The sequence below is a fragment of the Nannospalax galili genome, unplaced genomic scaffold (genome assembly GCF_000622305.1).
Source record: "Nannospalax galili isolate Female #2095 unplaced genomic scaffold, S.galili_v1.0 scaffold41, whole genome shotgun sequence".
Lineage (NCBI taxonomy): Eukaryota > Metazoa > Chordata > Mammalia > Rodentia > Spalacidae > Nannospalax > Nannospalax galili.
The window spans coordinates 2,068,576-2,092,476 of NW_008344991.1; the positions used below are offsets into that span (position 1 = coordinate 2,068,576).

The 23,901-nt window shown below is 38.6% G+C and overlaps 1 protein-coding gene across 1 annotated transcript in view; it reads right to left on the bottom strand.

Annotated features, from left to right (window-relative positions):
• Positions 1–23,901, bottom strand: part of Arhgef38 (Rho guanine nucleotide exchange factor 38) — a 176,670-nt gene that overhangs the window by 60,624 nt on the left and 92,145 nt on the right. Inside the window, exons 4-5 of the mRNA XM_008841273.3 lie at positions 17,390–17,537; positions 10,839–10,856 (exon numbers count right to left, since the gene is read on the bottom strand). Coding sequence (XP_008839495.1) covers positions 10,839–10,856; positions 17,390–17,537 — 166 coding nt within the window. The remainder of the gene's footprint in view (positions 1–10,838; positions 10,857–17,389; positions 17,538–23,901) is intronic.

Consider the following 23,901-nt stretch of genomic DNA (forward strand, 5'->3'; position numbering starts at 1 on the left):
CAAAGACCTCTACATAGGCTGACTAAATTCACCAGAAGGGCAAGTAATGGGGTTTGGCTGGGGTGCTGAAAACACAGCAGACAGTAGCAGGGTTATCAGAGTATAAGGGCTCTAGTGGGGGGAGGGAGGCTATGGGAGGGTGCCATCTGGGAAGTGGGCGTATAGTTGAATAAGATGGTTTGGGATGTTCTGTGTGACACACACACACACAAAACATCAACAAAAATTTTTAAAGGTATTATATTTGAGGAGGAAGCATGGAAATTTATGTCATGTTAATTATTAGAGGTGATAAACATTACCTTTGAAATCTACCTGATGACTTTATAGACATACACAGGCACCAAGGATCCAAGTGCAACAGATTATGACTAGTAATAATTGGATGCATGCAGATTAGAGATGCACATGCCAACATCTCAGTGTTAGTAGCAAAAACAATGAGTCTTTCTGCAAGGAACAATATATTCTAAAATGAAATGGAGATCTTTTTTAAAGGTTAAAAACTCATTCAAAGCCAGGCATGGTGGCGCACGCCTGTAGTCCCAGCACTTGGGAGGCAGAGACAGGCAGATCTCTGAACAAATTTTTAAAAATGTATTATATTTGATGAGGAAGCATGGAAATTTATGTCATGCTAATTAGTAGATGTTAAAAACATTATCATTGAAATCTACCTGATGACCTTATAGCCATGCTCAGATACCAAGGAGCTCAGAAAGTAACCGACTTGTAATAATCAGATATATAGAGATTAGAAATGGATGTGCAAACATCTTAATGTCAATTGCATTGAAAATGAATTTTTGTGTATGAAACTGTATTTTATAATGAAATGGAGATCTTTTTTTAAAGGTTAAATGCTCATTTAATTTTATGTCTCTTAGGGTTTATACTGAATACAATATTGTATAACTGTAATAATTCAACTGTAAACCTAAAAATTTACAGCCACTTTTGAAAAAGATGCATCTTAGCTCAGAAAATTGTTATTGAATATGTCAATCCTGTTGTAATGAAATCCTTCTTCTAAGTATGTGGTTATTAAATAAATAATTACCTGGGCAAAGAAGTATGGTGAAAATAGAGGAAAAATATAATTTGACTATTGGCTATAATTCTTTGAATTACTTTTATTTCATGACCACAAATATTCTAAAATTTTTAATTTATTTTACAGAAATCACGAACAAGTCTCTTTTCAATTTACTCTTCTTATAAAGCTCTTTGAGTTAATTGTAAAGAAAATTGTCTGAAAGTGGTATGGCTGGATCATGTGGTAGCTTTTTTTCTAGATTTTTGAGGAAATTCCATGTTGATTTCCATGGTAGCTGTACCAGTTTGCATTCCACCAGCAGTGAACAAGTGTTCCTCTTTCTTCACACCCACACCAACATTTGTTGTTGTTGTTGTTGTTGTTGTTGTTATTTTTATCTTTAGCTATTCTCACTAGGGTAAGATGAAATATTAAAGTGGTTTTACCTTTCATTTCCCTGATGACTAAGGATATTGAACATTTAAAAAAAAAGTTTCTCAGTAATTTGTATTTCATCTTTTGAAAATTCTCTATTTAGTTCCATGCCTCATTTTAAAAACTGGGTTGCTTGCTTTCTTTTTGAGTTCTTTGTATATTCTAGATACTAATCCTCTGTCAGATGTATAGGTGTTAAAGAATTTTTCCCATTCTGTAGGGTGCCTCGCCACCTGAATGATACTGTTCTTTGCTGTGTAGAAGTTTTTTAGTTTTATGAGATCGAATTTATCGGTTGTTGATTGTAATGCCTGTGCTATCGGAGTTGTGTTCAGAAAGTCCTTTTCTATGTTAACAAGTTCCAGTGTGTTCCCTACTTTCTCCTCTATCAGATGCAGGGTGCCAGATCTTATGTTGAAATTCTTGATCTAGTTGGAGTTGAGTTTTGTGCAAGGTAAAAGATAGGACTGTAGCTTCATTCATCTACATGTAGCTATCCAATTTGACCAGTGCTATTTGTTGAAGTTGCTGTCTTTTCTCTAATGTGTATTGTTGGCCACTTTGCCAAAATCAGGTGGTTGTAAATACATGGACTCATATATGGGTACTCCATTCCATTCCATTGATCAATATGTCTGTTTTGATGCCAGTACCATGCTGTTTTTATTACTATGGCTCTATATAAAACTCAGATTCTGGTATGATGATACCGCTAGCATTTTTTTTTTCAGGATTATTCTTGCTATCTTGGGTCTTTAGTATTTTCATATTAAGTTTAAGATTATGTTTTTCAATATCTGTAAAAATTGCATTGGGATTTTGATGGAGATTGTGTTGATATGAATATTGCTTTTGGAGGGATGGCCATTTTCACAATATTAATCCTGCCAATTTATGATCATGGGATGTCTTTTTATCTTATGGTATCTTCTTCAATTTCTTTCTTTTGTGTCTTAAAGTTTTCATTGTACGAGTCTTTCAAGTCTTTGATTTAGATTTATTCCAAGACACATTTTTGAGGCTATTGTGAATGATAGTTTACTTGATTTCTTTCTCAGTATGTGTGTCATTTGTGCATAGGAAGGCTGCTGATTTTTGCATGTTAATTTTGTGTCCCGCTACTCTGCTGAATGTGTTTATCAGTTGTATGTGCTTTCTGCTGGAGTCTTTAGGGTCTTTTATGTATAAATCATAGCATGTACAAATAAGGATACTTTAACTTTTTTCCTATGTATATTCTTTTTATTTCCTTCCTTTGTTTTATTGCTCTAGCTAAAGTTTCAAGTGCTATATTGAACAGGAGTGGACAAAGTGGACATCCTTATCTTATTCCGGATGTTAGTGGGAATGTTTCAACTTTTTCTTTATTTAGTATGATGTTGGCCCTGGCTTTGTTGTATATTTCCTTTATTATGCTGGTATGTCCCTTGTATCCTTAGTTTTCCATGACCTTTATCATGAAAAGATGTTGAATTTTGGCAAAGGCCTTTTCTAGGATGATCATGTGGTACATTACATTTATTGATCTGTGTATGTAGATCCATCCCTGCATCTCTGGGACGAAGCCAGCTTGATCATGGTGGATAATCTTTTTGATGTGTTCTTGAACTGGCTTGCAAGTCTTTCACTGAAAAGTCTTGAGCCCATGTTCATCTGAGACATTGACCTATAATTGTTTTACTGTGTTTTTAGTTTTGTTTCAGAGTAATACTAGCTTAATAATGCTTCAGAAATTGCTTAATTTTTGGAGTGCTATAAAATTAAGGGAGGTCATTTGAAGGACAAAAAAACTTTTAGGAGTTAAAAGATTAAAAGCAGAAATAAAACTACTAGAGTTTGAGAGATGGCTCGGTGGTTAAGAGCACACATACTACTCTTCCAGAGGACCTGAGTTCAATTCTCAGCAACTATGTCAGGCAGCCTGTAGCTCCAGTTCCTGGAGCATCCAATGTCTTTGGCTTCCATGGGCATCTGCACTCACATGCACATACATACATTCTCACATAAGTAAGATAAAATAAAACTTTAAAAAATGACCAAATAAGCTACAGATCTAGAAAGTCAATGCATATTAATAGACTTTTCAGAATAAGTGATCAGAATATTGCCGAGGAGGAAACCAAGAGACAGTACCTGAGTTGGCAGCTTGAAAGAACTAAGCGCCCAGAACAAGAGTTGAAATAATCACACTTTACAATGTAAACTTCAGACTACTAGAGACCAAGGGAGAATCTTACAATCCCCAAGAGACATAAATAGGTGCCAACAGATGTTGGGACTCCAAGTAAGCTGCAGATTCTCACAGCAACACTGAAAGCTAGAAAGTGAATGATTTTAAATTCTGAAAGTGAATGATTTTCAATTTAGAATTCTATGGCCAATCAAAATATTAAACACATTTGAGTATAACATTAAAATATTTGGCATATAAAAGGTCTTAAGATATTCCTTCCCATACATCCTTTGAAGAATGGAGGAAATTATTCAACAATTTTCTCTGCCTCATGGAGGGAGCCAATGCAGGAAAGGGGTGGGAGAATCTCCAGTGTGGCAGGAGAGAACACATGGATAGTTGTGCCCAGTGTCAGCACCCCAAACTCAGTGGTGGAAGAATAGGGGAGGCTCTTGTGCCAGATAGCCTCAGTTGAAACTTGACACACCTGGAGAGAGGGAACCACAGACACGGCCATGTCTGTGGGGCATTTTCATGACTGTTGAGTGATGTGGGAGGTCCACACTATGGGTGGTGCCATCCCTGGGCAGGTGGTCATGTGTCATATAAGAAAGCAGGGTAAGCACAGGCAAGGGAAGCAAGCCAGTAAGCAGCAATCCTCCAGGGCCTGTTCTTTAGCTCCTGCCTCCAGGTTCCTGCTCTGAGTTCCTGCCCTCATTTTCCTCAGTGATGAACTGTGACCTGGGAGATGTAAGATAAAATATACCCTTTCCACTCCAAGCTTGTTTTGTCAATGTTTTTCTCATAGCAATACAAAGTGATTAGGAGCTCCTTAGGGAAATGAAATTGTAGCAGTTATAGCACATCTGTTTGCCTTGGAAGATGACTCCATTTAAAGGAAATAAATTTGGTATTATTAGTATAAAGAAAACTAAAAAATGAAGATGAAAAGGAGGAAGAGAAGTCAGGCAAAGAGGACAATCACCAGTTGTTAACTCTCAGAGAAAAACATGTATCAGTTTACTGCCAGGTTGAATTCTGAAATCAGATTATGTTGTGTCAGATATGATATAATAATTCAAATACTGATTTTGGTCAACTAAATTACTATGTAATTGCATAGAGAGAACGGAGAGATGGAGAGAAAGAGGAAGGGAGGGAGGGAGGGGGAGAGAGAGAGAGAGAGAGAGAGAGAGAGAGAGAGAGAGAGAGAGATTGAGATTCAATTTGTCTTCCATAGTGGAAATTTAATATATGAATGACCTAAAAAAAATGAAGTCCCAACTACATTTTTAAAGACATGAATATAAATACCAAAATAGTCATCTAAAAAATGTGGAAACTATTCTAATGTGAAGTCTTTAAGGACTGGTAGGAGAAAGTTCTACTATTTTCTATAACAAATCATGTAGAAGGATTTGCTTCTTATAATTGTGAGTAAATTGTGGATACACACACACACAAGAGTAACAAAAAAAAATCAAGAAATATAGGTAAGCATGTCTGGAAATGGAATGCATGGTAAATATGGCCTTATGGTACAGGGAAAATATTTACTATTAGGCATTATGATAATTACCTAGCAATATACAAAAAAAAATGTGGACTCTCTGCATCATTCTTAATGTTTGTGTTGATTTGAATGAAAATGTCCCCCTAGGCTCCAAGTATTTGGACATTTTGTCCCCAGATGGTGTGCTGTTTTGAGAGGTCTTAGAAGGTGTGACTATCCTGGAGGAAGTGCGTCACTGGGGGTGGGCTTAGAGAGTTCTTAGGCCTTGCCAGCTCTCCAGTCACTCTCTTGTTTTCTGTGCCTGCTGGAAGACGTAGAGCTTAGCTTCCGCTCCTCCTCCAGCCACCTCTGCCACCATGCCTCCCCGCCAAGACAGACCATAAGCTCAAATAAACTCTTCCTTCTATAAATTGCCTTGGTCAGTGTTTCCATCACAGCAACAGAAAAGTGACTTATACAATGTTCTAGTTAGATTTCTATTGCTGTGATGAAAACACTCTGATCAAAACCAACTTGGTGAGAAAAAAGTTTATTTGCCCTATACCTCATAGTCCATCATCAATGGAAGCCAAGGCAGGATGCAGGAACTCAGGGTAGGAACCTAGAGACAGGAACTGAAGCAGAGACCATGGAGGAACGCTGCTTACTGGCTTGCTCCTCTGGCCTGTGCCCAGCTGACTTTCTTAGAAAACTCAGGACCACCTGCCTAGGGGTGGTGCCACCCACTGTGGGCTGGGTCCTCTTATACCACATTCAAGAAAATGCTTCACAGATATGCCTACAGGCCAAATGGATAGATGAAATTCCTCAGTTGAGGGTCCCTCTTCCCAGGTATGTCAAATTGACAACTGAAGCTGTCCAGAACACTTAATATCAAAATAGTTTCCAAATATGTTAAAGATAAACCTACAATGGTTTTAGTTCAGTAACATGTCCAGCATGGGCTCAGTCCCCAGCACCAATAAAAAGAAAGGGGAGAAAGAAACCATACAAGAACTTAAGGAAAACATGAGATCCTAAGACAAAAACTAACCTTGGAATTATAAGCAAGGTATAAAAATCTACAAAACACAATAAAAGGATAAATATATTTTACAATGTATTGTAACATGTCAACAAAAAAGTTAAAAAGCTGTATACTACGCTAAAAATAAGCTGGACAAGTTATTCTACAAAAGCTCTACAAATGATTAATAAACTTGCTAATGAAAGACATTATAAATCTATTAGGGAAAGATGAAAATTACAATAAAAATGAATAATCATTTAAAAAGAGCCTTCATTAGCAACGAATCAAAATGGTTAAATACACATGAAAAGTGATGAAATGGTTAGTAACAAATCAGACTGACCTAGTATAAGAACCAAAAGACCTCCACACCACTGCAAATTCAAATGGTTCTCAGCTTGGAAACATAAAATAAATTTACACATATCTGATCACCCTATACTTTTTCTTAATGGGATGGTGCGTGTGTGTGTGTGTGTGTGTGTGTGTGTGTGTGTGTGTGTGTCCAGAGGGTAACATCTTCCTCAAGGAAGGTGTTAAGGTGTCTTCCTCAATCACTCTCTACCTTATTTTTTGAGACAGAGTCACTCACAGAACCTGAAGCTTACCAATTTGGCTACATCCCCACCCTGAGATTACAGGCACACTTTTGTGTCCAGCTGTTAAGTGGGTGCTGGAGAGTTAAACTTAGATTCTCTTTCTTGTGTGGTAAGAACTTTACCCACTGAGCTGTTTTCCTCATCTCCTTTCCTTCTGAAATTAGAGATTTATAATGTAGTAGCCTATTTGATGTCTCAAAAAATCAACTTCTTGAGTGCTGGAGAGATGGATCAGTGTGTAAGGGCACTTGCTGCCAAGCTGAAGGATCCCCAGAACCCACACAGTGGAGAGAAAGAACTCCTTCAATTGTCCTCTGACCTCCACCCTTCACCATGGCATGCACACACATAATAAATAAATAAATAAATAAATAAATAAATAAATAAATGCAAAAAATCAGCTTCTCAAGCAGGCTGAGATTTAGACTATAAGTCTCTTGTCTATTGCCACATTCCTCCGTTTTAGTTGTAGAATTTTCTCATGGTTGGTCTGCACACAAGTATGAATGATAGATATTTATGGCTTAAATTGACACAATATCTATTTTTTAAATTTTATATTACTTGATGTAAATAAGTTAGAAAACTCTCATAAGTTATAAACTCTCATGCACACAAGGGAGCAAACCAACCAATGGTCCTACTCAGCTGTAGAGCCTATAAACAATGACTGGTCCTGAAATCTATTGCTATTGGTGCAGTAGTGGCATTTTTATCTTGGGGGTAATCAACAGATGCCTAATTGGAATTAAGGTCTGCTCAATGGAAAGGAACTCATGTGTGGTACTGTAATTCATTTGAATTTGCAGCAGTGTGGAGGTCTTTCGGTTTTTATACTAGGTCAGTCTGATTTGTTACTAATCATTTCAGCACTTTTCATGTGTATTTAACCATTTTGATTCATTCAAATACACATGGCTGGAGAGGTCATAGATCCCTGAGAAAACTCTACTTTTGCTACATCCAAAGTCCAAATGTAATTTCTTCCTTTATTCTAAATATGCATCCTCATATTTACAGACAAGTGTACCATTCTCCCCTAATCCAAGAAACTTCTTTTTATAACAGATGGCGACTATTGCAGAGTTCCAGAACTGGCCAAATGCACAGAATAAGTGTCTGTGACACACTTAACCCTAAGTGACACATCTTCAGTGCAACCTCTACACATAGAATGAACTACACATAGACCTTCTCACCAGAGAAGTTTCTTTATGCAGCAGATGGTGATTGTCCTAGTTTGTTTCTTCATTGCTGTGACAAAACATTCTGACCACTACCAACTTGGGGAGGAAAGGATTTATTTATCTTACATCTCCTGGGTCACAGTTCATCAGGGAACCCAAGTTAGGAACTCAGGGCAGGAACCTGGAGGCAGGAGCTGGAGCACAGGCCATGGAGGAACTCTACTTACTGGCTTGCTCCCTTGCCCCCTGCTCAGTCTGCCTTCTTCTTCTTTTTTTGGTCTTTTTGAGACAGGGTCTCCCTGTAGCCCCAGCTGTCCTGGAACTCACTATATAGACCGTGCTGGCCTTGAACTCACAGAGATCCACCTGCCTCTGCCTCCCAAGTGCTGGGATTAAAGGTGTGTGCTACCAAGCCCATTTTTCAGTCTCCCTTCTTATGCAACACAGGCCCACCTGCCCAGGGTGGCACCACCCACAGTGGGCTGGGCCCTCCCACATCACTCACTCATCAAGAAGATGCCCCATGGACATGGCCACAGGCCAGTCCAATGAAGGCAATTCCCCAACTGAGGCTCCCTCAACCCAGGTGTGCCAAATTGACACTAAAGCTATCCAGCACAGTGATTAACCATAGAAACCACAATTTGTTGGTGTGCAGAGAATAATAGGACACAGAGTGCTTATCCCTGAATAGAGCACCTATTTCAAACCTCTGCTTCCCAAGGCTCAGGGATCATTGTGGAAGAGGAGGCAGAAAGATTGCAAGAATCAGAGAAATGTTTCACAAATAAACAGTCTTCCAGACAGCTGGTCAGTTACTCATATGAACTCACAGCAATGGTGACAGCATAGTCCTATGCAAGCTCAAATCACACGAAATCCCAGCAGACATGGGGAAGTGGGTAAGAAATGTCAACCCATCCTAAGGAACTTTTGGCAATTGTTGACTTCTGAGTGTGGGAGAGACAGTGTCTTACAGGGATAGGACTCTTGCTGGGCCCAGTGGATGCACTCACATTAAAGGACCTCTGGGGACACAATTCAGACTCTATAGGCCACGATACATATGAGAGTACATTAAATTGGTTGGGGGGGCAGGAGGGAGAGAAGCAGATAGGAGAGGGATACTGTCAAATTAAACTGTAATGAAAATCCCAAAATTTCAATAAAAAATAAAAAAAACTCTCATGGACACACACACACACACACACTCACATTCATATATACACACAAACACACAGATGCGCAAAATGCACTGACACTCAAGGGAACACAAAGACAGATGAAGACCTTAGTACCTTGAGAACTGCAAATCATGTTGAGCTTTTCCCCCCAAGACAGGATCTCACTATGTAGCCCCAGCTGGCCTGGAACTCACTATGTGCACCATTGCAGGCTGGCTTTGATTCATAGCCATCTGTCTGCTTCTCTCTCCCAAGTGGCGGAATTAAAGGTGTGTGCCACCATGCCTGGCCTTCAAACCTGTACTTTTTGAAGTCCTGGTTAATTTGAGTTTATATTTGTTTATATCATTCTTTTAGTATTAAGCAAGTCAGGCATATTGACAAATAATTTCTGTATTGTCCTAATAGCCAACTATTTTATAGTCAACGAAACTATTAATGTGTCTCTTCTCAGCTGTATGTTTATATGTTTTTCCTCTAAAATTGTACAAGATGAAAGATGTGGTGGTTTGAATGAGAGTGTCCCCTGTAGGCTCCAAGTATTTGGACATTTTGTCCTCAGTTGGGTGCTGTTTTGGGAGGTCTTAGAAGGTGTGGCCAGGCTGGAGGAAGCATGTCCCTGTGGGCAGGCTTAGAGAGTTCTTAAGCCTCGCTGGATTCCCAGTCACTGTTTCCTGTGCCTACTTGAAGATGTGAGCACTTAACTTTCTGCTCCTGCTCCAGCCTCAACATGCTTCCCTGCCACGATGGACTTTAAGCACTTAGCTTTCTCCTCTGGCTACCTCCTGCCACCATACCTTCCCACCACAACGGACTCTGATTCCTCTGGAACCATAAGCTCAAATAAAGTCTTCCTTCTATAAGTTCCCCTGGTCATGGGGTTTTATCATAACAACAGAAAAGCAGCTAAGACAGAAGAAAATCCATATTTTACTACAATATAGCAAACAGCTTTTCCTGTGTATTAACCTATGAAAACTTCACAGCTGTCATGGTATACTCTGAGGATTTTTAAAAGATTGATGTTCTGAGGAAGAACTCTCTTGGGCATACTACAGTTCCTAAGGATATGTATGATCAGCCAGTCCTGAGATTTCTTGGCATCTGAAACTTAATTGAATTATATTAGTTTTTTTATGTTTAGTAAAGTATATGTAGTGATTTAATACATAAGATAATCTCAGAAAACTTGGAAATAAAGCAATAATTGAAATCACATGTACCAATGTAAATGACTTTGCAAGCTTGACTTATTACAAGTTAATACACTTGACTATAAAAACTAAAAATTCTGATTTGTTCAGAAATATTCAATAGCTTTTCCTATGTTTTTTATATTTGATTTCCATTAAAAAAGCAATTAGTGTAAATGTTGCATCTATACAACATAGATATGCATCCAAATATCAAATTATATCTTATTAATATTCACAAATAAAAGTTTTCAATTAAAAAGATGTACTAGGGCTAGAAAGATGGCTTAGCAGTTAAGAGTGCATACTGCTCTTGCAGAGGCCCTGAGTTCGTATCCCAGGACCCATAGAAGGTGACTCACAATTGCCTACAACCATAGCTCCAGGAGATCTGACAACCTCTTCTGACCTCTACAGCACTGCACTCAAGTACAAAAACCCACACACAGGCACACATGTACACACATAATTAAAAATTTAAAAACTAATCTTAAAAAGGAAGTACTTACTCTTGCATGTATATTTTCCTGTAAAAGAGGAAAGGAAATAATTTTAATATAAACATATGAGATAAGATGCAATATTACTAAACATTTTAAATTTTATATGAAATAAACTAATAAGTGATTTTCATGAATGTCCTATGGAATCAAGTCTGATTGTTTTATAATATGTTCTAAAATGGCAGTGTAGTATAGTTACCGTTCTTGTTTCATACCTTATATATAATTCAAAACTAGTGATTAAGATTATAGTTAGTAAATTTTCACAATTCAAAATGGATTTAAATTTGTTTATATTTTCAAAAAAATAATATCTCTCTCTACAGTTTTATGCAGGTTAGTTTTTGGGACAGGATCTCACCATTTAGCCCAGGATGACATTGATGTTGCTATGTAGCCAAGGTTGGCCTTGAACTTGCCGTGCTCCTACTTTGGCCTCCTTAGTGCTGGGATTACAAGTGTGTACCACTATGCATATTATTAACAATTCAATGAATACTTCACAAAGAAATCCTTCGCTAAGACATTGCTAGTTTTGGTGGCTACGATTTGCTCCCGTAAGCTGAAGTTCTTCCGAAGAAAAGCACATGACCTGCTTCTCCTTCCACTTCCTCTCTACTCCATTTCCTACTTCCTACTTCTTCCCCAGATGCCACGGCAACCACAGACTCCTTAATACAGTCAGCCAGGATGCTGTAGCCTCTAGGTCTTGCTGTTTCTTCTGTGCAGCTTTCCCTCTAGAGTTCTATATGCTCATTCATTATTCTTTTCAGGTCTTTGTTCCCATGTCGTTTCCCTGTGAAGCCACGTTCCACACCGTCTTCTTTATCCCTTTCCATGTTATTAATTTTTCATACTGTATAACTTTCTTATTTAGTTTGTGTTTGTCTGTCTTTCTAACATGAATAAGAATTTATTCATGATTTGTTCATTTCTGTGATCCCAAATCTAAAAAGTGACCAATATTTTGTAGGAGCTCAATGCATGTGTCAAACTAATTAGTTATGAAAAAAATTGGGAATTCATCAGGATAAATTTGAGGAATAAAGAGATGAAAATTTTTCCCTAAAAATGTCATGTGAATATTAAGAAATAAAATAATAACATGTGTTTATGACCTGATCAATACAGCCTCTCTTGGCTTTTCAATATTTTGGAATATAATGATATTTTTAATATCAAAAAATTGTGTTACTATATGCTTCAATAGTAGACATTTTTTGCATTTAATGATTGAAATAAAATTTAATGATAAAGATGCTGAATTTCATAAATTTTAATGAGTTTAATAAGTTAAAAAGGTAATTCCAGTTCTTCAACTCTGTGGAAAGAAGAGGCTTTTGTGTGAAGCAAGTGCTTCCTCCATCTTCAGACCTGATGTGCAGATGGATCCCCAGACATCTTGAAATAATGAGGTTCTGCTAAGTCCAAAACCTCCAAATGGGAATCAATCGCAAAAGTATTCTGCCCTTAAGATCCAGAGCTGTTACAATTTTAGGGAATTATTAACACTGTTTAAAGAACTGCTCTACGGTCATGAAAGAAATGGCCTCGCAGCCCCCCTTGGCCACTAGCTCCTTCCATTTGCCTCCTGTTTGCTCTTGCTCACTTGCTAATTTTGGTCCTTCTAATGAAGAATTTCATTTGTTATAGGATTTTTTTTTTTTTGTAGATCAAAGATTGGAAAACATGAAATAAAAAAACCCCCACAATGTCCCATGGCAACAAGCAACAGAATTGCTTGCCATTTAGGACATGACGTGCACTGAAGTTGAAGAAAAACATTAACTCCTGGAGAAGACTTGGAACTGTTTTTCTATTTCACTTATTTCAACTAAACAACCTAAATATAATAAAAATCAATTGTGTGCTTAATGTAATATGACATTTTATAAAAGGAACCCTGAGAATTTTTCCAGTAGGAGAACCCACATTCTATAATGGAGGGGCACCATGTTATAACATCCTTTGATTTTCTCACCACCAAAGAAGAAAAACTCTCCTTTAGGATAAATCTTAAAACTGTCCAGAGGTTAATCCAAGCCAGGACAATGTAGGAAGAAGGAAGTTAAATTGTGTCCATTTATCCTTTTATGGGATAAAATAATTTGTCTACCAATTAACTCCCTCTTTTACCTGGCCTATTATAATTTGACTCACGGCTTAAAGATTTTATGTGGCTATTCTTTAAAGATTATAGTGTGTCTTCAAAAATAATGTGATGTAATAAGGAACTGAAAGAATTCCCAAAAGTGGTTTTAATTTTTATTTGCAAAACTCTATTTAGAATAAGAACACAATGTGGTGATAAATCAAAATGCATCCTCTTAGATTTTGCATTGCATGGGCTTTTTGCCTCTTTTCTCTCCAAAGGTGGAAGCCCCTGGAGCAATGTGACCGAAATGCCTGGTGACTGAAAGTTGAATGTTTTTCTCATGAGAATGGTGGCCTTTGTTGGAAAAGATAAATGTAATTTAATTTGACAATGAGGCATGAGGCTAGAAAAGTGTCTTCTCACTACCAAAAACAAAAAACACAAAAAAACTCAACAAAAACAACAAACCCCAAACCCAAGAAACTTAGGAATGTCCCCTTTTTTTCCTCTATTATAAAATAAGCAGACCTGTGGGGCCTGTGACATGTAGAGGGGACTTTAGTGGTATTTCTAACTGGAAAATAAAAGCAGGAAGCAGCAGAGAGGATGCTCCAATTCTAGCTGCATTTGCATCGCGCTCATTCTGTTTTCACCTTCTTCACACAGATCAGAAATCCTAGGCAATTCTGAAGAGACTCAGTAGCCACGTCCTTAGTAAACAGCTTCCGTACCTTTCGAGAACATATTGACACAACATTGCACAGGGTTTTAGAGTCATTCATGCTATTTGTTTAAACACTCCTTGCTGAATAAATAAAAATGTGCAGATTTCCAGTTTACAGGCTATAGATGCAGATGCATACTATCCTTCTGGATGTTTATAGAGTTTGTTCTTTATCTTCAAACTCTGAAATTACTGCTAGATTTTATCTATACTGATGAAAAAAGTCCATCTGCATCAGGGACAACTGTGAGTAAGCAAAGTGGTCATGATTTCCCTCTCAAGTAGTTCTTACATATCAGAAATCACCTGAGGGTGCTTGGTAAAAATGAGGGCAGGGGCCTGAACTGTTAGCAATCCTTTAGCCACCCTTTTTTATTTTATTTTTTTAAGTTCTGCATGTCAATACACATTCCTGGGGAGAAGATGGCTCAGTTACTAAGAACACTGGCTGCTCTTGCAGAGAACCTGGGTTTGGTTCTCTGCACCCACATGGCAGCTAACAACCATCCTTAACTCCAATTTCAGGGGAATCTGATACTTTCTTCTGGTCTCTAAGGACATTACAACATAGGTGTACTTACACACATGCAGACAATACACTCAAACACACAAAATAAAAATAAATAAAATATTTTTAAAAAGACATATCCCTGGTAGATCTGGCACAGAGGAATACACACACTAAGAAATACCACCTTACCACTTCAAAAGGATTTAAACTTATTTTCTGGATATGAATATTATTTCCTCTTTTGAATGATAATGGACTTCAAAGGATAACCAAGGGTCATAAGTTTAAATCTCTTATGGAAGCAGGCAATGTCTCTGCCATTCTTTTGGAAATTAGTCCTGAACTTCACCTACTGAGATAGCTTCTGGTATGCTACTTAAATTAACTTTTGTGTTGCTATTAAATTTCCCAGATGGTTTTATCTTCCCAACTATACTTTGTGCTCCCAGGGGGCAAGAACTATACTGATATATTTAAAAATATTTTCAAAATTATCTAGCACTCTTAAATATTTATTAGGCCCTCAATAAACATTTTAATTTGGTTAAAATGTAACCTAAGTGGCTTTAAAATCCTCTTTAGCTTCTGAGGCATGAAGCCAGTTCTCAAACGGATATTGCCTTAAACCAAGTTGTTCCAATATCCCTTGTGCTTTCAAAAATGGAGGCTGCAGCTAATATTCATTAGAAATGGCAGCCGTGCTCTGGCTCCTCTATTTAGCCACTCGGAAACAGCACGGTGACAGTAATAAGTTTGACTGATTACTTGGCAAGGGAAACCAAGCCCCGAGGGTGTTCTGGACTCTCTTTGGCCTATAAACCTGTTTGAAAACTTGTTTCTCAGAATTTAAAGCTTAGGTCAACTGAGGTCAGTATTATAGCGATGTCAATAATTCTACTGGTTGCAGCCTTCAGGCAGACCTTCACAATTCATCATTAACTTTGTTTTCATGGAAAGGCAACTTTGTGGAAAATAGCTTTAACTTACACTATTTTACTTTGATTTTCTTTCCCTTAAGAAATAGTTCTGTCAACATTGTTTCGTTTAAATTTTGTGCATTCTATACCTTAAGACCTTTCGGTGGCTATAATTATTTCCAAAAGTCAGAATGGCTCCAAATATACACAGTTTGAGACATCACAGGACAATAATTTGTAGATTTAAAAAAATGGCAAGCTATTAGGTTTGAAAGTAAATTTAGGTAACAATCTTGAAGTTTTGAAATTGCCTCTGACTTCAACTGCTTTAAAAATATGTATTTTTTTGGATTGACTTCTTATGTACGCACGTATTAGTGTTTTGCCTACATGTACATTCATGTGCAGTGCCCACAGAGGCCAGAAGAGGGCATCAGATGCCCTGGAACTGGAATTACTGATGGTTGTTAGCAACCAGGTGGGGCTGTGAGCCCAATCCCATTTTTGCAAAAGCAGCAAGTGCTGTTAACTGCCGTACCATCTCTCCAGCCTCCACCCTCAGTTACTTTTTAAGGAGATGATGTTGAGCTGTACGGCACCGGGGATATTTTGGCAGGCTCTGGGCTCATAGAAGTCAAAAGCTAAACACGTAACACAGTTATTTATCTTCAGCTGAGCAGCTCCACTTCTGGGGAGCAGTTAGGTGGAGCATGTGCCCAAAGTCGACTGCCTTTTTTTCCAGGTAACGCCCCCAGGCAAAATTTGATGTAAGGAGATAGCTGTTCATTTTCTAAGATATGTTTTTCTAGTATTTCTAGAACCCAAAAGATGGAATGTGGCTCAAGACACACCTGTATTGGATTAGATATTGCCTCTTGTTTAAGCTAGGGAAGGTGTTCATAGTCAGGACATAATTATTTTACCGGAGGGAAAAGTACCTGTCCATATAGAAGACTTTGTTCTTAACAATATATGAACTTATTTACATGAATACAACTTTAATTTTTCTCCAGACTGATATGGTAATAGTGAACTATACTGAAAATAGTCAGAAATAATTAGCTACAGCTACCCATCACATAAATATGAGTTATTTGACCATGCTGAGATCCTTATACATAAGGTAGAAAGTCTTATTTATTTTTGTTTTCTCAGAACCTAACTTATAGAAGTCATAGCACAAGCACTAATGAAATAATCACATTTTTTTTTCCAACGTATGAAAAAAATCTTGAAGCGCTGCAATTTCCTAATGGCCAGTAGAGGGCAATAAAGCTGAACTTTTATTTGTTTATTGTCATTGGGACCACTTTGAACTCTTTCAGATCTAATTCTAGCCTGGCAAGTCTTCCTCCAGAGTAGCTTCATTTATCCCCCCACCTCACCACAATGCTGCTACAAGCTTCTATGTCACAGCAGGATATCTCCCCTTTCTCCCACAATGTGGAGCAGGACAGGAAGGTGTGCTGGAGTCAGACTGGGGCACATTGATTCAAACAGCTCAGCTCCCTCACTTGGTTAATCCCTGACCTCATCAAGATTATCTGACAGTGGGCAGTTCTTAAAAGTAAAAGTAAAAGGATATAGGAAAACTTGGTAAGATGGGAAAAGGAGCGATTTTAGCTACACATGCAGTGTGACACCAATTTCATCTAAAAGAATCAGATCAAACACAGCCTCATACTCACATAGCTTATTATAAAAGATAATATCTGGGGTTATTACGTGATTATGGAATATTAAAAGTTAGAACTCTTATTCATACTTAGATTTTTTAAAGTTTTTATAGTGTTTAGAGAGTTCTTTGGGGGGGAATATATTATGCAGCATTTCTGCCGCCCACTTGCATATTAGGGATGAGAAAGGTGAACGTGGCTAATTGTCCTGAAGCTAATGTTAGCAGGGCCTGATTTGTCTTCACAGTTTCCCCACAGTGAATTTGGGGAACAAGGAAGGCTATTCAGGAAATCCCATTCACCTTTTAACTCACTGCCCACTGGTTCATGAGAATGCACGCTACGGTAGCTTTTAGAAAGGGCTTTCCTTTTATATTTTATTTTTTGAGATTGCATTTTTCTCCACCTCTACAAAGCCCTGAATCTTCTCCCATGGTATTTTTAGTCGACCTCTCAGGAAAAAAAAGTCAGTCTGGGCTTGTGGCATGTCAGCTTTTTATAAGGTAACAAAGCTATATTCTCAGCAGGCCACATACAATGTGGGCTTTATGGGAGACTTTTCATCTACATCCATTTCACATCTTCCCTGCTAAGCAACCAGAGTAAATGGGAATCACCATTTGAAAAACCTCACTTTAAGGACTGGATGCAGTGGCTCAGATGTTGCTTCAGCTCGTCTTCCTTTTCATAGGACTCCAGGACACTGTGCGCTTCGTCATGGTGATAGCAGTAGATTTTATAAATATCTTCCAGATGTCCTTTAATCTGCAAGAATACCTCTCCTGAGCAATGCAAAACAAAGACAAAGTGACCTCATCAGACCAAATTTACAATTATCTTTCAACACTGTTGACTAGTGTAAAAAAGTTGTGATCCACCCATCCCCAGATTACTTGGGAGGAGTGTTAGACATTAAGTGAATAGTTTTTCTTTCCCTTTTTTCTCCTCCTTCTGTCTTTACCTCCCTCCCTCCCTTTTCTCCTTCATTCATTTATTTTTTGGGGTTTTTTGGAAATATTTTGTTATTTTTATTTTATGTGTATGATGTAAGTGCACGCGTGTTGTACAGTGTTCACAGAGGACATAAGAGGGCATTGGATCCTCTGGAACTGGAGCTATGGACAGTTGTCAGTCACCCCATGGGTGCTGGGACCTGAACCCAGGTCCTCTGCAAGAGCAGCCAGTGCTCTTATTGGCTGAATCATCTCTTCAGCCCCTATTCTTTTTTTTTTTTTTTTTTTTTTTTGTCTTTTTGAGACAAGGCTTCCCTGGAGCCCCAACTGGCCTGGATCTCACTATGTACACCAGGCTGGCCTGGATCTCATGGAGACCCACCTGCTTCTGGAGTGCTGAGATTATAGGTGTGTGCTACCTTGCCCAGCTCTCCATCCTTCTATAAAACAAAAGATGAAGATCCTAATAGATTAGTGTGCAGAATCATAGTTTATGAGCAGGCTAGTTTAGAGTTGGTCTTCACAGATTTGAAACGAGCTCTGCTACTGACTGGCTTTGTGGCATAAGCAAATTATTTTAATTCTCTGAATCTTTTTCCTCATCTATAAATTACTAGCCACAATAGATTAAACTTTATAGAATTATTATTGAACTTAAGAGAGGTTGTATGTTCAGAGTTCAGAGTATAGCACATATGTAATAAATGCTCAGAATGGAGTAGGTTTTGTGTGTGATTGTATTGATATTTATTCTGCTAATATTACCTAAGGTTCTCTGGTCTCTCTCTCTCTCTCTCTCTCTCTCTCTCTCTCTCTCTCTCAAAAAGAAAATAATAATAAAAAAACTTAAACAATTTAGACAAATCATGTTAGTATATAATTCTCTCTGTACATTAATACAGTGAATGAACCACTACTTCTTGTAAAGTTCAATTGGATAATACTATGGATCTGGGTTATGAGTGTATCTTCAAAAGGCAGCTTGGACCAATTGGGTCCAGATTCATCATTAATGAATCTTCTTTTGAATTTTTATTTTTTATTTTTATTTTATGTGCATGAATGTTTGCTTGCATGTATTTAAATGCACCAATGTTGTGTGATGTCTGCAGAAGCAAGAAGAGGACATCAGATCCCTGGAACTGGAGTTACAGACAGTTGTTAGCTTCCATGGGGTGCTGGAAACTGAAGCCGGGTCCTCTGCAAATAGTGGGCCAAGTAGATACTGGATGGCAATTTGATATATTCATTCCATTAATTAAAACTGAACAAAAGTATACACTGCCCAGTCAGCCCTGCATTCATGTCAGGGGATATACACAGGAAACATGTGGCAAGGTACATTCTCCAAAAAATTTACAAATTTGACATTGGTGATAATCTGGAAACTAAATGATTGCAATGACTGCATTGATTGGGTGACGTGGTCCGACTTATCTGGGCTTATTGTATGTAGTACAGGAGAAAGTCACTCTTCCTTCAGAAACAGGAATGTCCTGACCATTTTAAATAAATGCTATGCGTGTAACTGCTTCATTCCCTATATGTATGAAGATAAGAGGCTATTTATCCATATTAATGAGGGATGAACAAATCTGATTTTGAAACAAATGATTTTCTCAAAGCCCTGCCAAGAGATGACAAAGCCAGACTTGCAGGTCAGATAGTGCTCTTGATTGGCCTTGGGTTTCAGCCTTCACACATCAAAGATCTGCTGGACACTGGCTGAGGTGGTGAAGTTGGGAAGACTGTTAAAGTCAGAATCAGAACTCAGGACTTGCGTGGTGATTTGGGGAATGACTGTTTTAAATCTTTTGTCCTTTTGTTCCGTCATACTACTTGGGACACTTTAAAAATGTCTCATTTCTTGAGCTGGGTGTGGTGGTGCATGCCTTTAACCCCAGCACTCAGGAGGCAGAGGCAGGCAGCTCTCTGTGAGTTCAAGGCCAGCCTGGCCTACATAGCGAGTTCCAGGACAGCTGGGGCTATAGGGAGACCCTGTCTCAAAAAAGACCAAAAAAAAAAAAGTCTCATTTCTGATTTATGTTTAATCAATAAAAGACTTTTATTTCTGGGGCTGGAGAGATGGCTCAGCAGTTAAGAGCACTGGCTGTTCTTACAGAGGACCCAAGTGCGAATCCCAGTACCCACATGGCAGCTAACCACCGCCATAACTCCAGTTCCAGGGGATCCAGTGCCTTCTTCTGACCTCTGCAGGCACTGCACGACACAGGTGCACTTACATACATGCAGGCAATACACTCAGACACATAAAATAATAAAATTTTAAAAGACTTTTCTTTTTCATTATGTGGGATTTTTCTTTGCTTATAACTGGACTCTGAAGTAATGTGAAATTTTGTGTATGTCTCTTTCTCCTTTTTTCTTTGTTGTTGTTCTTTTTCTTTTTCTCTCTCTCTTTCTTTACCTTTCTTTCTTTCTTTCTTTCTTTCTTTCTTTCTTTCTTTCTTTCTGGTCTGAGAAAAACAGTTGGCAACTAAAATATCTCATGATTCACTTTTTTGGGCTTTGTTTTGTTTTGTTTTGTTTGAAATAGGATCTCCCTGTAGTTCCAGCTGACCTGAAACTCAGGTCATCTGTGTAGACTAGGCTGGCTTCAATTAAAGGCATGCTCCAACATGCCTAGCCTTTTAAAAAAAATAGTGCTTTTATGGGGAGTAAGCAATCCAGTGATTGTGGCTGTGAACGTCTTTAGTGCCAAAGGGATGAGGGCAAAGATAGCTTCACAAATCCATAATATGATCAAATCAGAAATTAAAAACAAAAACAGGCACTGGAGAGATGGCTCACCAGTAGTTAAGAGCACTGATTGCTCCTGCAGAGGACCTGGCTGGGTTCAGTTCCCAGCACCTGCATGGCAGCTAACAACTGTTGGGAGCTCTAGCTCCTCTTCTGGCCTCCACTGGCATTGTATGCACAAGTACACTTACATGCATGCAGGCAAAACACTCATATACATAAGATAAAAATAACTATAAACTAAAATAAAAAAGATAACACTTGTTTTACATGGAGGTAAATCATTATTTGCAAATTCCCTTGTATGTTCTTAGCAGAAGTGTCCCAGTTTAAAAGAATTTATGTTTCCCCTTCAAAAAAAAGCAGAGTCTTTAAAAGAATTGTTTTTTAACTCTTTTCCAAGGAAAACTCTGTTGGGGCTCTAATAATAATTATTAAAGTTAAAAGATATTTAAGTACTCTAATTGAAAGTCGTCTATTCACCCAGGGGCCAGATGTAACACTGGTGGAAGAGTACTTGATTCCCCTCCCAGCCCATTCAGCTTCATAATAGTGCTGATGAAGTGAGGTGTCTACAAAAGCGATTCTGTTTCCACGGTAACAGAAGCCTCGGCTGCGCTTCTTTAGTGGTGAAGGACAACTGCTCAGTCTAATAATGTATGTGGGCTGGAAGGATGATTAGGAGTAGAGAAGCGAATGAACCAAGACCAGGGAAGGTAATTTCACTCTGGCTGCCTGACACAAAGGAACCAGAATCCTATAAAACTACCACATTCTTCTTTTAAAAAATTCTACAGCCAAATAATTTCTGCAATGACTTTCCCAAAAAGCAATTGCGATGCAAAGGAGAAAAAACTGCTCCCTTTTAAATTTCTTCAGTTATCGCCTTTAAAAAGCAACTCTACAAAACATTGACCACAGCCAGTGGTTCAGTATAACTATTCTTGTGTTGCAATTGCCCCCTTTACTGATGTGGATACACCCAGGATCTTCTGTTTTATGTTCTTGATCCACTTCTTTTCTTTCTGATCCTCATGCCTACCTACAGGAGACGCCATACTGAGCTATGTGTCATCCGTATTATTCTTAATTCCTCCTGTAGGTATGGAAACCAGGGGAAAGCCAGGATATTTGAGCAAGTTACTTGCGCTAGGCTTTGTGTAGGAAAATGATAGCAAAAGGGATGACATGGTTGCATTTATTGCTTCGTTCTTATTTGACAATAATTTATTGGATGTTTTGTATCAAGCAGTGTAGTTGGTATTGCAGATAAACAGAACACTTCCTTCAAGAACTTATGTAGGCCAGCAAGGGGGAGAGCAAGTTCCATTCACTGTGCCACGTGAAAATACAGTAGCAGAGTTGGGTCGCGCAGAGAGGCACATGTTCAGTCCCTGTGGAGCTAGGAGTGAGTGTGAAGCAAGGAAATAGTGAGGGGGTAACGTCCACGTCTGTGAGGAAGTCTCAGAAGCTTTGGAATCAGTCAGAACCAGAAGGAGAGTATATCACTAAGGAGTTGAACCCGGAGGAGATGGAGAAGCAGGGATAGAGTTTAGGCGGCAGGCTGACAAGACCAGAAAGTTACCAAGGTTTAAATGATTGTGAAAGTGAATAGTGATAGTGAATCATATGAGAGGTGGAATTTGAGAGAGGAGTCAGGGAGACGGGAGAAGAAAAACAAACCATAAAGACTCAGTAATCGTGAAAGAGAGCAGCAATGAGAGCTGGCACGGGAAGGGCATGCTCTGTGGCCAGAGATATAGCTAGCGGTATAACACATGCTCAGTATGTTCAAGGGCCGAGATTCAGTCCAGCACTGTCATAAGAAGAAAAACAAAATGTTGCAGAGTCAACTGCCTAAGTTCAAATCCCGATTTTTCTATTTATGGAATGTATGACATTTGGGAAAGCTATTTGGCTTCTCTGATCCTAATTTCCTTGCTTGTAGAATGAGGGTGACAAATAATTATGGAGGAAAATTGAAAATTAAAGGAGTTAAGTCTGAAATGTTTTAAAATCAGTAGCTTGAATATGTAAATACCTAGAAGGTATTAAGTATAACAAGTAAACGTAAAGGGCGGGGGAGGGGAGGGAAAGAAACACACGAATGACATGACACAGAAAAGAGAGGGACAGAGGACCACATATGACAGGTGAAGAGGTGACTTGCATGACCCAAGAGTCTCGTTTTAAGAACTGTGTAGCTAGACAAAGACGACGTGCGAAGAAAAGAATTTAGGTGCAAAGATTAGAAATTTTGTACTGAGTTTGAATTGCTTTTTGGATAATCGAGGGGGAATGCCCTGTATGGAACTGGATATTTGAATCTAGGGTCCAAGAAAACAACACCTAGACATGATGAGAGAGACATAGGATTGCAAATCTTGAGCAGGAGAAGTCATGAATCTGATGTGATCATTACAAGGAAGTAATGCACAGAGAGGAAAGGGGGTTGTTGGGGATCTAGTGCTTGCAAGCTCTTACACTGAGAGTAGTCTTGTGGATAGGGAAGCATGAGCAGACATGCCACAGGGAAGAAAACCAACATGAGGTCAGCAAAGATGAGCACAATCTCATGCTGCACGGTGACAGTTTGGTCAATTAGGGCTTGCATATATGAGGCTCTTCCCATGTTCTGCTATCTTCCCTGAATGGGCACCCAGCTGAATTAGGTTCGTCAGCCCAAACACCCATTTAGTCACACGTTTCCCTCTTTCAAGACAGGAGAAAGTGACTGAGGGAAAGTAAGAGGAAGTTGGAAGAGTAAATTCTCCTTGAAGAAGCCATAGTCTTTTACCTTTAGTATCACCTAGCCAGGAGATAAAGTGACTGCTGAGGATACCCAAGGAGACCATTAGAATATAAAATTCAAACCAAATACCGGTGACAAGGGGAACATGCAGCAATGAGATTAAAATATACACATATCTCTCAAGATATTTAAAGAAAAAAAACATTTTCATGTGAGTAGGCTAGAAATCTGACAAGGGTTCTTTTTTATTTATTATTTTTATTTTACGTATATGAATGTTTTGCTTGCATGTATGTAAGTGCACCCATGTTGTGCAATGCCTGCAAGATCAGAAGAGGGCATCAGACCCCCTATCTGGAGTTACCAACGGTTGTTAGCAGCCATGTGAGTGCAGGGAACTGAACCCAGGTCCTCTGCATGAGCAGCCAGTGCTCTTAACTGCTGAGCCATCTCTCCAGCCTCCTACATGGATTCTTAAAATAAAATAAGACTGCCAGGCATGGTGGTGCATGCTTTTAATCCCAGCACTTGGGAGGCAGAGGCAGGTGGATCTCTGTGAGTTCGAGCCAGCTTGGTCTACACAATGAGTTCCAAGCCAGCTGGGGCTACAGGGAGATGCTGTCTCAAAATAAATAAATAAACAAACAAACAAACAAACAAACAAACAAATACAAATGAACA